Here is a 13,876-nt window from a genome sequence, read left to right on the forward strand (position 1 = left end):
ACATACATACATACCTTAACAAAGAGTTTTTGAAGTGGAAACTTCTTTAGCGGCGCTGTGCACTTTAGGGTGGGGAAAAAATGTTAAAATCGAGACAGCGTAAGGCGATCACGTGACCGTAAGGGGCGTAAGGCGATCACGTGACCGTAAGCCCCGTAAGGTGGCCACTCATAATTTAAATGGGCCATTTAAATCAATAAAGAAAAACTCAATGTTATTTGACATTTATGTTGCGGACCTATGTTCAAATAATTTGACGTTGTCATTGCAGTATGTAAATAAACATGTCAATTAAAAAGTGTGATCTTATTTGAGAATGATAATAATATATAATAAATAAATAGAATACCTCCGCTAAATGTATGTATCGTGTTACCGGGCGTCGGTAACATAGTGAGGTGAGTTTTCACTTCTATCGGCACTCCCGGAGTACAACCGTTGTTGCTTGTTTTTAAAGTACTCTAGAGTTCAAGAAAAGTCTGCAACGATTTTGATAGCATACGCAGTGCAAGTGTTATTTATTAACAAGCTTTTATTAGGTCGACCTGTATGTAACTATGTAATGGAATCTAAGGTAACTAATTTAACCATCTTCCAAGGATCGTAGTGTCATGAAAATTGGCAGCTAAAGTGTCATTCAATAGAACTTGCTGACTATGTAAACAAACCGCCATACTAAAATTGACACTGAATGTCAATTTACTAGTAACTTTTGTTTACATAGTTAGCAAATTCTATTGAATGACACTTTATATGTAGTTCTAATGACAATACAATAATATGGTACTGTCGAACTGATCTGATGATGGAGACAAGAGGTGGCCATAGGAACTCTCGACCTGTATGTAACTAACATGTAATGGAATCTAAGGTAACTAATTTAACCATCTTCCAAGGATCGTAGCGTCATGAAAATTGGCAGCTGTATGTACTTAGTTCTGATGACAACACAATAATATGGTACTGTCGAACAGATCTGATGATGGAGACAGGAGGTGGCCATAGGAACTCTGTGATGAAACAACGCAACCTAATTGTATTAGGGGTTTTTAGAATTGTCTCGATGAGTATTAGTTGTCTGTCATAAGAAAAGTACAGTCAGTCATAAAAGCTTGTACCAAAAATTATTTTTTTGCCAAAAACTTATACGTCTTAATTTCATAGAAGTTTGACGATTAAAATAAATCTTTTATTTAATTTATAACACCTGACGGCCTAGCAAAGGTGACAATCGCTTGCGCTTCGCCATCTAATCGCTTTGTGTATCTCTTTCACTCTTCCATATTAGTGCGACAGTGACAGTTGCGTTCCGATCGCCATGGAGCGTAAGCGATTGACACGTTAGCTACACGGCCAGCACTGCTTGTGCTGCCAGAATCGTTGCAGACTTATCTTGGTTTGACTATCTTATTTTTTTCCACAACCATAAAGAAATTAGAAGTATCATTATAAGTTTTACAGCGCACTTCAAAACTGCACGTTTCAAATTATCATCGTAAAGCTCAATGTACAGTCAGCAGCAATAGTTGCTAAGCGGGCGAGGTGTTCAAAATGATCTTGACGCGACTTTATTATTAAGAGAATAAGAACGCGTCAAGGTAATTTTGAACACCTCGCCCGCTTAGCAACTTCCGCTGCTGACTGTATATTACAATGTACATATTCATTGCAATATAATAAAAATAAAATATTGGTATATATTATTGTGTATAGTGAGCGTACTTGGATGTAGGACATCACGGTTTACTTTATATCCGTGTATAGGGATGATGACACATGTTGAATTTTATAACAAAATCTAGTAAAATAGATAGCAAACGAGCAATTTATCACAATAATGTGGACATTAAAATAAAATATTGAAAAATTACAAAAATACAGGACCTGAAAGTTTCAAAATTTATGTTTTTTTTTAACTTCCAAAAACGATAAAAGTAAGGGTACCATTCAATTCCTTACATATCATCCAAAAAAATATTGTATAGCAACTATATACATAAACGCAATATTTCACCGACAAAAACGCAATTTTCTTGTTTTGTCCATACTACAAGAGGGCTCCCAGAGACCTTGACGTCACGTTCCCTTACCCTTTTGTTTAGGGCGTTTCGCGAGTGAAGTGCGACTGTCGGCCTTTGACTACAATTTCTGAGTTTTGTGTTACTTTAATGCAATGGGTCCCATATAGACATTTGATCCTAAAAACAAACCCGATCGATTGATATCATAAATGAAAATTAGTCATGTAGCCTATTGTTGCTGTTTCCAAGTGCGCTTGCACACCGCGCTTGCGCCAATTATAGCATGTTTGGTTCTACCCGCGCTATGTATAATTGTATAGTGGTACAAAATATAAATGTAATATTTTGTTTTAGCGCTCACTTTGTATATATTGTAAATATTCAGTTTTAATCAATATATAAGTTTCTCATATAAGTGAATTGTTAAATTTTTTTTGAGAAAATAAAGATCTTTGAACCGATATACCGTTATAATATACCCTTTGTCCACAGAACGCCATGCTAGGTGTGTTCCAGAAGTTAATAGCATCTAAAACTAACGACCACGAAGGCTTCTATTTAATACAGACAATGCTGTACAAATTCGGAGAGTAAGTGTTCAATATGAGCCCCATATTCAGAAAATGGATATAAATTCGACAATGTGAACTTATAATATATAATAATGTGAGCCTACGAGGGCTGTTTGATAAGTACCCGTTTATGAAAAAAATAATCAGTTGTTTTTGTTTATATGCATTTATTTTTCTTCATAGTCTCCTTTTAACTCTATACACTTGTTCCACCTATATTCAAGCTTCAATAAACCATCCAAAAAGTATGATTTCGGAAAGTCATTAAAATAGGCCTCTGTGGCGGCAATGACTTCGTCATTTGATCCAAATCGCTTACCACCGAGCCATTTTTTCAGGTTGGGAAACAAAAATAAATCGCATGGGGTCAAATCTGGAGAATACGGGGGGTGAGGCAATAGGGCGTAGCGTAATTGTGTTAATTTAGCCATCACAACTCTCTAGACGAATGAGCTGGTGCGTTGTCGTGATGAGACAGTACTTTTTTATTTTTTAAATGGGGTCGTTTGTCCTTCAACCCAGCGTCAAATTCATCCAATAAATTGGCATAGTACTGCCCTGTTATCGTTTTCCCCTTTTCTAAGAACTCAATATGTATAATACCCTGCGAATCCCAAAAAACGGTCGCCATGACCTTTCCAGCCGATGGAACGATTTTTGCTATCTTTCGCGCAGGTTCACCCGGTAAAATCCACTGCTTCGACTGCCCTTTCATTTCCGGGGGGTAGTGGTGACCCACGTTTCGTCTACGGTCACGAAACGACGCAGAAACTCCTTCGGGCTACGTTTGAACACGGCCAAACACTGCTCCGAAGTAGTCAGTCGGTTCCGTTTTTGCTCCTCCGTGAGTAAACGCGGCACCCACCTCGCCGATACTGTCTTCATACCCAATTTTTCTTCTAATATGTTTTGTACCCGCTCGATTGGAACATTTACAGCATCAACGATTTCTCGAAGTTCAATTCGGCGGTCGGCTAAAACGATATTTTCAATTTTCTTAACCATATCGTCTGTAGTCACCTCAATTGGGCGGCCTGGGCGATCCTCATCAAAGACGGTTGTTCTCCCCCGCTTAAACTCGTTAAACCAGTATCTGACGGTTGTCATAGAAGGAGCACATTCATGGTAAACCGCTTGCATTCTTACTTTTATTTCATCACATGTTTTTCCTTCCAAAAACAAGAATCTAATTACAGACCGATACTGCTCTTTCTCCATTTTCACAATTTTAAGTTCACGCTTTCACTGAATCGCTGTCAAATGAGAAAAAAACAAAAGAATGCTGTTTTTTTTAAAATTTTCCCACCTCTGAAAAATGGCTTAAAACGATTGTATACATATTTTCGGCCCGTGAATTTAATACATTTGGAAAACGGGTACTTATCAAACAGCCCTCGTATATGCGTCCCACTGCTGGGCACAGGCCTCCTCTCATGCGCGAGAGGGCTCGGGCTATAGTCCCCACGCTAGCCCAATGCGGATTGGGGACTTCACATACACCTTTGAATTTCTTCGCAGATGTATGCAGGTTTCCTCACGATGTTTTCCTTCACCGAAAAGCTAGTGGTAAATATCAATATGATATTTAGCACATAAGTTCCGAAAAACTCATTGGTATGAGCCAGGATTTGAACCCGCGACCTCCAGATTAAAAGTCGGACGTCATATCCACTCGGCCACCACAGCTTGTGTGAACTTAATAGGGAATATTATTAAAGCGTTTTTCAATTAAAAGACACGCCAAGATCGCTTATAGGCGGGTCAGCACAGTTCATAATGTATGAGAGCTCTACATGAATTCTCACACTAGAGATTTTTTGAGATGTGATAACCTATGTTGCAAATACTATATTTAAAAAAAAATCTCCACAAAATATGTCACATGGTTTTAATAAATCCAAACTATTATTAAAATAGAAAAAATATATCAAAACATGAATCCGACACTCGAGATTTTTTAATATGCAGTTCTCAAACATATACTCATTATGTATTTATATTTTCTCCCAGCTTGACACCAAAACCAGCTCCCAATAATTTTCTTTATTAAAAATATTTTTTTATATAAAAATAACAACTATGTGTACATAACAATTACATGTTAATTAAGCTCTGTATATTTACTATATCCTACAAAAAAATCTCTCACGTAAATTAATCCATTTAATTACTATTAACCATTTTTGTTTTGAAAATGTTTTCGTTGCTTCGAGAAAATGGACAGTGGGTTTGTTTTTCACTTTCTCAAATCTCTTTCTCATGTTAGTGTAACAACAAAAAATCTCCCACGTATATGTAATATTGTATGGAATAAAACCATTATTAAATCATCCAAGCTATTTAAATTACCCTAAATGGCGGGTACTGATTCACTGTAGAGAACGTTTTATCGACTTCCATATCTCCGTCTCACTTCAATGTTCGCGGCAGACGATTGTTCCGCTTCAACAGCCGAGAGTTCGCGATCCGGTCGACCGTTAATTCTCCCATGACTATCTTACCCAGTTTCATCGGTATGCGTTGCGCGCTTACTTAACACACCTCAGGCCAAGCTCCTATAAAACGCGCAATGCATGCATGCATTGCGGTATCTCCTATACGTCACATATGTCAGCTATGAGGCTATGACATGGCTATGACAGACTATGGCAGTTAGTTCCAAAGAAGTATACAGACTTGTCTACCCACCATAAAGTTTAGCGTAAAGAGAATATATCACTCCTTAGTGAAAAACCATACGGTTTGTGCGAAGTTGAGCATTATGTCAATGCTAATAAAGATGATGGTTTGACTTACGGAAATGAATAATATAATATCATTTTATTTTATATTTCCAATTCCCGTTTCATTTACACCCAATATTAAATCTTTTTCCGTAATAAAATGCGTATATAATTACTGTCATCATCTGTATTTATTTTATTTCTTTAACCCCCGTTATTCATAAACGCGCTACAAACCTCAATTAGCTAATAATAGTAATAATCGTTTGTCCTTATCTGTCACTTTAACTTATGTATTTGTAAGTAAGGGATAAACATAATTGAACTAAATCAGGCCCGTAAAGTTTATGAATAAAGTGGTTAATCTTTATTGCACAAAAGAAAAACCTTATAGTACAAGAGGCGGACTTAATGCCATAAGGCATTCTCTACCAGTTAACGATGGCTTGTCCTCCGGCCCATTTGATCGATGACCTCCTTTGATTATTTATTTTTAATGGACGCCAAAATCCAGATAGGAACTTCGATTTTGACATTTACCACAGTAATGCAGTCGGTAGCAATGTCGCGCTTCAAAATTGCTGCAGTCGACTGCATTGCTGTAGAAAACGTGAAAAAGGTCATTCAAAGGGTAATAGGGTTATATACACCGCGGGATTTAATAACCCGAAAGATTTAAACCAACGATTTTAGAGCCTAATTAGAGTATATAAAGTTATATAACACATAGTCCAAAAACCCTTAATTTAAGAGATATTAATTATTTAAAACAAATCACAAGTAAAAAAATCTCAATTCTAACACACCCTTATGCGTGACGTAGCCACCAACTAATTTTACACGCAGACGCACTAACTACATGGTTATTAGCCAGTTTCACTTAATTAAGTTTGATATCCTACAAAAAGGTTTCACTACCGAAATTTTGTTCTGTTCTCAATCACGAGAGTACAAACTATTTACCTTTATGATAACTGGCTGATAGTTTGACGAAAATGACGAAATTGATGTCAATAAAATGACATATTTCATATGTCACACAAGATATGCGCAAGATAACATCTTTAAATTTGATTGACTGTAATAAATAAAATTCATTTAGCGGATATTCACTTTGTGTACGGATTTGGAAACCCGAAATGTGCTTCCGGCACGACGGACCCACTTCAGCCTAGAAGTTCGTAAATTGGCTAGACGAACAATACCCTGAGAGGTGGATTGGCCGTGGAAGCAACGTCCTAATCTGGCCCGCCCGGTCACCCGACTTAACGCCATTGGTTTTTTTCTATGGGGAACTCTGAAAGATAAGGAAGGAATACTCAACACCAGTGAACTCTGGAGAAGAATTATTAATAAAAATTCGAACGGCTTCCGAAGAAATAAAGAACACTTTTGTAAACCTAAATAATGAAATCCGTTTAAAATTAAATCTTTGTGCTGAAAACGGTGGTACACACTTCGAAAACCTAATTCATTAAATTAATAAAAAAGCGTAATTGTTTAACATAGTTGTTTATTTTACTTTACTCAGTATAAATCAACACATCGAGAATTTAAAATACGTACTGATAAGCATGATCGATATTTTAACAAAAGGTCATTCAAGTAATCATCCCTTTCCAGCTGTAGTATGAGTTAAAACAATAAGAGGCATGATTTCTTTCGGATATAATCATGGTTAATGGCTTTGGTTACCTCAAAGGAAAAGATTTTATCGCAAAGTTTCAACAATAATAACTGCACTATACCTACTGTTGTAGTAATTAATAAAGTTTTGATACAATTTGTGGTATTTTGAGGTGCCAATCAATTGAAATAATTTCAACGTAAACATGATCCTAGACATAACTTGACACTTCTTGTCATGGAACACATGTCACTGCATTCGCCGTGCATCGTATGATATCGGAGTGATTCATGAAATGTCATGCTCGCTCTCTGTTTCTCTACTTGAGATTAATTAAACTCGCTCACTCTCTGAATAAAGGTTTGTTCACAAAGAAGCGGTAAATTAATATGATTTAATTTGTACTGAAATAGTAGTTTAATTAAAATATATAATTGGACCCATGTTGATATAACATTATTTACTCGTACTGTCGTCAAAAATACGTGATTTAAATCTTTCGGGTTATTAAATCCCGCGGTGTATAAAATGAAATGATGCATTAATAAAACTTTAGTTAATTAACAATATTATATTAAATCATTAACAACTTTGACAGCACGATCTCTTTGCAGGTAGGTGCTCTACAAGGAGTTTATATTACAACATTATTTCCAAGAAATAATCTCTCATTGTTACGAAAATGTTGGTAGGGTGGCTTTAGGTTACTTTTCGTTCATATCGTCTTGGATATGGGTGAACATGGTGTTAATACACTCAGTATCAATCAACCTGTAAAGATATTGTAGCCTGGCCTTTTCTCGAAAAGTCTTCTAGAAAAATTTACGCTCATGTCGTCTCGGATATGAGTATATTTGGTATCAGTGCATTCAGTATAATATCCTGAACACAAATATATGAGATGACAAGCGCGAAAGTGGTGAGGGTAGTTGCTATGACGCAAAGTTTTTACCATTTTTCTTTTAAACATACCATGTGGGGTACCAAATGAAAGGGCCTTGTAAGTAGATCACAAATATATAACACACTGTAACACTTTTACTACTTAATCCAACAAATTATTTGAAAACGTTCAAAAATTTCACAATGAGTTGAATTCCAACTGCTCTAAATTGACTAAGATAACTTGATCCCAAGTTTCCTTGCAATTATACGTAATCGAGGGCCAGGCTCATACTAGTTCTCATGTCGCGATGCGCTAACGCTAACAAAAACTAAGCGTTACGAATTGCTGACATTTGCTTCTTTTAGTTTCACTCTACTCAAGCATCGGATGACAGGATCGTTGAAAAGGGACAAACATATCCTTTGACGTTACGTTACTCTTCTCGTGAATTGTCAAATTTTAAAATTCGAAATTAGCTTTGGAATTTGTCCGGGTGGCTATTCGAAGTATAACTTGGTGGACGGTACTTACTAACCAAATAAGCTTGAGATCCAGTATCATAGATAGTTGTAAGACTTCAAGGGTCTATTTATATCTGACTGTGCATCCTGTATTCTAAACGTTTTGTGAATAGATATAAAAATTGACACCTATCATTTTTCACATAAACACAGACACTTTATGCATTGAATTATTAAACCTTAACGCAATGCCATAAGTCATAAGCTATATTTTCCTAATATACCTTGATGCTAATTCGAACTTTGTTATAAAAGATGTCATTTTATATCATTCGCGCGTGCATTTCACTCGTACTAGATGAAATATGTATTGGTGCGAGCGAGACGGTTGGGCGAATGATAACAAAATGATATCTTTTGACATCTTAAACAAAGTTTGACTTGGCCTCTGTGGAAGCCTGGAAATACAGCATACTTCATTGACTTTTTATGCTGGAAATTGATTTAATAATTGCGAGAAAAATAAGTATGTTATTCTTCAATAACTTGTACACTTACTGTCAAAAAACTAGAAGTGTCCATTAATTGTGTAGAACATTATTTGCTGTTTGTTTCCAATATCATGCTGCTATTCTGCGAATATAGCAGTTCCTCAGGCAGATAAATTAAACATGATCGAAACAAATACTATTAACCACAATAGTAAACTTTTCTCTCAGTGTGGGATATTCTCGGTCATGAAAAACTTACAAAGTTATTGTTTTTTTCATTAAATCTATAATTAATATTATTGTCGGGAGAAATTTTGACCGTGTAGTCGTGTAAGCTTCATAGCCCATTCTTCAAAAAATCTCTAGTGTGAAATTACTGTTTAGGTAGTATAAAATATAAAATAAAAAAAATGTTATTTCTCAAAAACGGGAACAGATATCAAGTTGTTAATTCGCAGCCGGGTATTCAATATGATATATAATTCACCCGTGTAGAAACATTTGACTGTGCAATTAATGTAACTTTAACTTTATATTGACTCCACTATTATATCTTCTTTGAATGCTTAAAAACTAACTATAGTAAGTAGTTATCTAATCTAATACCTTTAAACGAGCAATTCTTGTATATTTATTTATTTATATATTTTGAGGATCTCGGAAACGATTTCGATGTAATTTGCTATATGGGGGTTTTCGGGTGCGAAAAGACGACCTAGCTAGGTCTTATCTCTGGGAAAACGCGTATTATCGAGTATTTATACGTTTTCCGAGCAAAGCTCGGTCTGCCAGATATTTTTTTTTTAATTTTTTTAATTATTTTTATAGATCTACAATGCAGCCATACACGAAGCAGATCATGACACTTCTCTTCCAACGCCTATCATCGTCCAAGACCACTAAATACGTCCGTGGGCTCATCGCTTTCCTCGGCTTTTACGCGGCGCATTTTGGTGCCGACAACCTTATAGATCTCGTGGATTCAGTTCAAAATGGGTAAGGACAATTGTACAAGAGTAACGTTTAACATATTCATTGCCGTTTAGACGTCAACGGTTTCACTCACTTGAATTTTTAGTCGCTATTGGCGACATGTTTCGGGCCCTTCGGGGGTCCTTCTTCAGGCTCGAGTGCTCGCGGCGACTGCAACTCGTTACAGTTTAAAATATGTCTCACGAAAGTTTAATATCGGACATTCATTGCCACCCAGCCAAACAAGACATCCGCGCCAGGCCACAACATTTCGTCATATAAAGCTGTAGTACCACGATCCCGACTATCGGGTCGTCCGGACTGGAAACGAAATCATAAAATACCCGATGGTCGGGTTTTCGGCACTGAATGTGTTAAGATAGTTTTTATCCCAGAAGTTATCCCTTAAGCGCCACTTGCACCATCCAACTAACCCGGGGTTAACCGGTTAAACCGTTAACCAAGTGTCAAATTGTACTGGTAACCGTGTTAACTCCAGGTTTAACCGGTTAACCCCGGGTTAGTGAATGGTGCAAGTGGCCCTAAGGAGGTGAAAAAGGTAATGTAATGTAGAATGGCAGGTGGAATATGAGAGTAGAAACATTTTATATACAGACGCAGTCGCTGGCAGAAGCTAGATTATAATATTTAAAACCTTCGCGTTTTGAACACATATTAACTCACATTTATAGACGGGTCTAACGCGAAATTTATTAAATTACCTTTATATACCGACGTTTCGACACAGGTTTCACTGGTCATGGTCGCGGCCAACTGATGTCCCAGCAAAATGTCAAAACAGAGATGACCAGTGAAACCTGTGTCGAAACGTCGGTATATAAAGGTAATTGAATAAACGCGTTAGACCCGTCTATAAATGTGAGTTAACAGAAGCTAGATTTTTTTAATGTTTTTTTTCAGCATGTTCGCGATGTACATGGAGCGCGTACTCATCCCGGACCTACAGAAGGTGGATGGAGCGCTAGAACGGAAGGCGGCCGCCGTAGGCTGCGTCAAATTACTCACGGAGGCCAACCACATGAGGCAGGGACGCCTCGCGCCATTATGGCCGCCGCTCATGCAGGTCAGACACCCCGGGACGGGATTTGTGGCAGGATGGCCGGGTTGTTAGACTTTTTTTAAGAGGCCAACCACATGAGGCAGGGACGCCTCGCGCCATTATGGCCGCCGCTCATGCAGGTCAGACACGCGGGGACGGGATTTGCGGCAGGATGGCCGACTTGTTAGACTATCGGCCATCTTGAAAATAACGAGTCACTATAGTCTGTCAAGCTGGATATGTAGTTTCATTTCATTTATTTCATGAAAAAACCATGGTTATAAAAGGTGTTACATAAACATTTGGTACATGGTCGCTCTGCAAGAGCGTAGCACTGTCTTAAAAACTAGTTTAAAACTAAAAAGTTAATTTATACAAAACAAGATCATTTTTAAAATTGGTATTTGTAGTGGAAATATAACAATAATAATCAATTCGTAATCAATATGTCAGTAGCAATGTAAAGCAAACTATAGTATGGCATGGTATCCCTAGGAAACGGAACAAAAAACAGCAATGTACATCGAACAACGATGAAATATAAACAAAACAGTTCCACAGATAAGATATAAATGAAACGCGATTTTCGAACAATTCTAACCCGCGATCTTTCAAATTTGCCGCCTTTTTCTACTGACAAGATATTCTTGACCAAGTATATTATATGAAGCGCTTCCTATTTTCATATTTTTTACTATACACCGTGTTTTTTTTTGATTTCCGTTAATTTCAAGGGTGCATTCCTGAGCTTAAATCAAGTAACTTTCTCAAAGACACCGATATTCTAATTAACTCCATTTCGGAGATAGTCAATAATTTATTTTTTCCCTATACCGCCTCTACAAGCGTGTACACTTGCCTTAGGGCCGGTTTACATATTGATTAGTTAAACACTAATCAATATGTAAACCGAGTAATGAGTTCATACATTTGCTACTAAACTTAAGTAAAATCTCAGTCGATCGATGTTCGAAATGGCATTGATATGTCACAGAATTTCAATTGTTTGGTTGAGTTAAATGTAATGCACGGTTACAACAACGCTATATGGTACATTTAATTACTTTTTAAACTTAATTTTTTTTGTAAAAAAATGCAATTTTTTTTTTAAAATTAAAGATGCCATTTAGTTCTCTTAAAGGTTGTAAATTAAAGATGCCATTTAGTTCTCTTAAACCATACCCCGAAGTTAACGGAATTCAATAAAAACACGGTGTATAGTTAAATAAATAAATATAATTAATTAATTTCCCTATTTGTTACCAGGCGCTGATCTCCCTATTCGAGCTACCGACGGATTCCACCTCACTACCCGACGACCATTTTGTTGAAGTAGATGACACGCCCGGATACCAGGCCCAGTACTCGCAGCTGACCTGCGCTAAGGGCGCCAATAGCGATCCCCTATCAGGTACTATTAGACCATAATCTTTGACAAATCAGCAAAAAAGCGGCAATTGTGAAAAAATATAGGCGCGAGAGTTCGAAGTTCCATACAAAGTATGAATTTCATACCGTCTAGCCAATTTCTGTGGCCGACTGTTGTGGAAACTATTGGGCCCAGTACCCCTAAAAGGGGGTCCTTTTGATATCTAGATTTAGGAATCCATGTTGCCTGAATCCCAGGCTCAGTACTCGCAAATGACCTGCGCTAAGGGCGCCTATAGCGTTCCTCTATCGCAGTGGTTCCTAACCTTTTCAGTCCGGTCACCCCTATGACTAACTAGGGAACCTGATTTTACCCCTCCTCCCAATGGTAATAAAAAATTTAAACGTGTACGTTTGTTGTATTGTTATATTAGGCTAGCTTATTACCCCCGTAAAATACCAGTTTTAATTACCCCCAGGTTAGGAACCACTGCTCTATCGGGTATGGTCTTAATTAGCATACATCGGGGTTTTTGGTGCAGGAATGATTTACTCTAGCCAAACTAGTAACCGTCAAAAATATTTTTTTATACACACTTTTATTGCCGACGGTACTTTGTCCGTCCTGCATGTCTATCAAGCACGTCTCGAGACCTTTTAAGTGACCCTAACTAAATATACGAGCTATATATACTGTAGCCGCCGTGCAGGTCAGGAGCTCGACGACTCAAAGAAAAAAGCTTCAATTCTTAGTGAACTGATATAATCTTCCAAAGATACTGGTTACAAGGGGTTCTTGACTAAACAGTTAAAAGCAGAAGTGGTGTAGTTATTGTATGAAGGCTGATGATTGAGTGATTTGCAATATTTGATCAGTACAAAAGGTGGTTTAAATTTAGGTGCCTCTAATTGGCCGCGATACAAAGTATGTGGAGCGCTCCTATTGGTGCTTAAGAAAAAGCTGCCGAATACTAGCCGAGCCCGACGGCCGCGTTTAGCTACTGCATTAGGAATATAGGTATTGAGATTTTATACAAATATAAAGGTTGCGTTCGCAACATATACGAAATATAAATGAACCCATCTCTTCCAGTGATCACGGACCCGCAGCGCTTCCTCGCCGAGAGCCTCGGGGCCCTGGCCCGGTCGTCCCCGGGGCTGCTGCCGCCGCGCGTCGCCGCCCTAGACGAGCCGCACAAGAACGCGCTACACGGATACCTGCAGCGATACAACGTGCAGATATGCTAGAGATTGTACACATTACGTTTTCATTTTTACATACATACATATAATCACGCCTATTTCCCGGAGGGGTAGGCAGAGACCACGGATTTCCACTTGCTACGATCCTGACACACCTCTTTCGCTTCCGTTACTTTCATAATATTCCTCATACACGCTCGCCGGTTTAGGGTGCTCTTGACCTGGCCTTTCTTCAGGATTTACCCGATCTGATCGAAGAAAGTCCGCCGAGGTCTGCCCCTTCCAACTCCCTCTTCTACTTCATTTTTGTGGTCTTAAAAATAGTCTGTCCTTAAATTGCTCACTCAAAAATACTTTGGGATTTCAAACTCGGGCACTCTATGTGGTTACGACGTCTAGATATACTAGAATCACTTAACACTAGCCTTCGTCGATTAACACTTTCATTGCCACCCAGCCAAACAAGACATCCGCGCCAGGCCACAAAAATGT

At 37.8% G+C, this 13,876-nt stretch overlaps 1 protein-coding gene across 1 annotated transcript in view; it reads left to right on the forward strand.

The window, feature by feature from the left end:
- Positions 1-13,431, forward strand: part of LOC134657855 (exportin-2) — a 50,800-nt gene extending 37,369 nt beyond the window's left edge. Inside the window, exons 15-19 of the mRNA XM_063513434.1 lie at positions 2,514-2,611; positions 9,610-9,777; positions 10,675-10,837; positions 12,080-12,224; positions 13,275-13,431. Of these exons, the coding sequence (XP_063369504.1) occupies positions 2,514-2,611; positions 9,610-9,777; positions 10,675-10,837; positions 12,080-12,224; positions 13,275-13,429 (729 nt within the window). The 3' untranslated portion in view covers positions 13,430-13,431. The remainder of the gene's footprint in view (positions 1-2,513; positions 2,612-9,609; positions 9,778-10,674; positions 10,838-12,079; positions 12,225-13,274) is intronic.
- Positions 13,432-13,876: the final 445 nt, after the last annotated feature.

Source organism: Cydia amplana, chromosome 21 (genome assembly GCF_948474715.1).
Source record: "Cydia amplana chromosome 21, ilCydAmpl1.1, whole genome shotgun sequence".
NCBI classification, from domain to species: Eukaryota; Metazoa; Arthropoda; class Insecta; order Lepidoptera; family Tortricidae; genus Cydia; species Cydia amplana.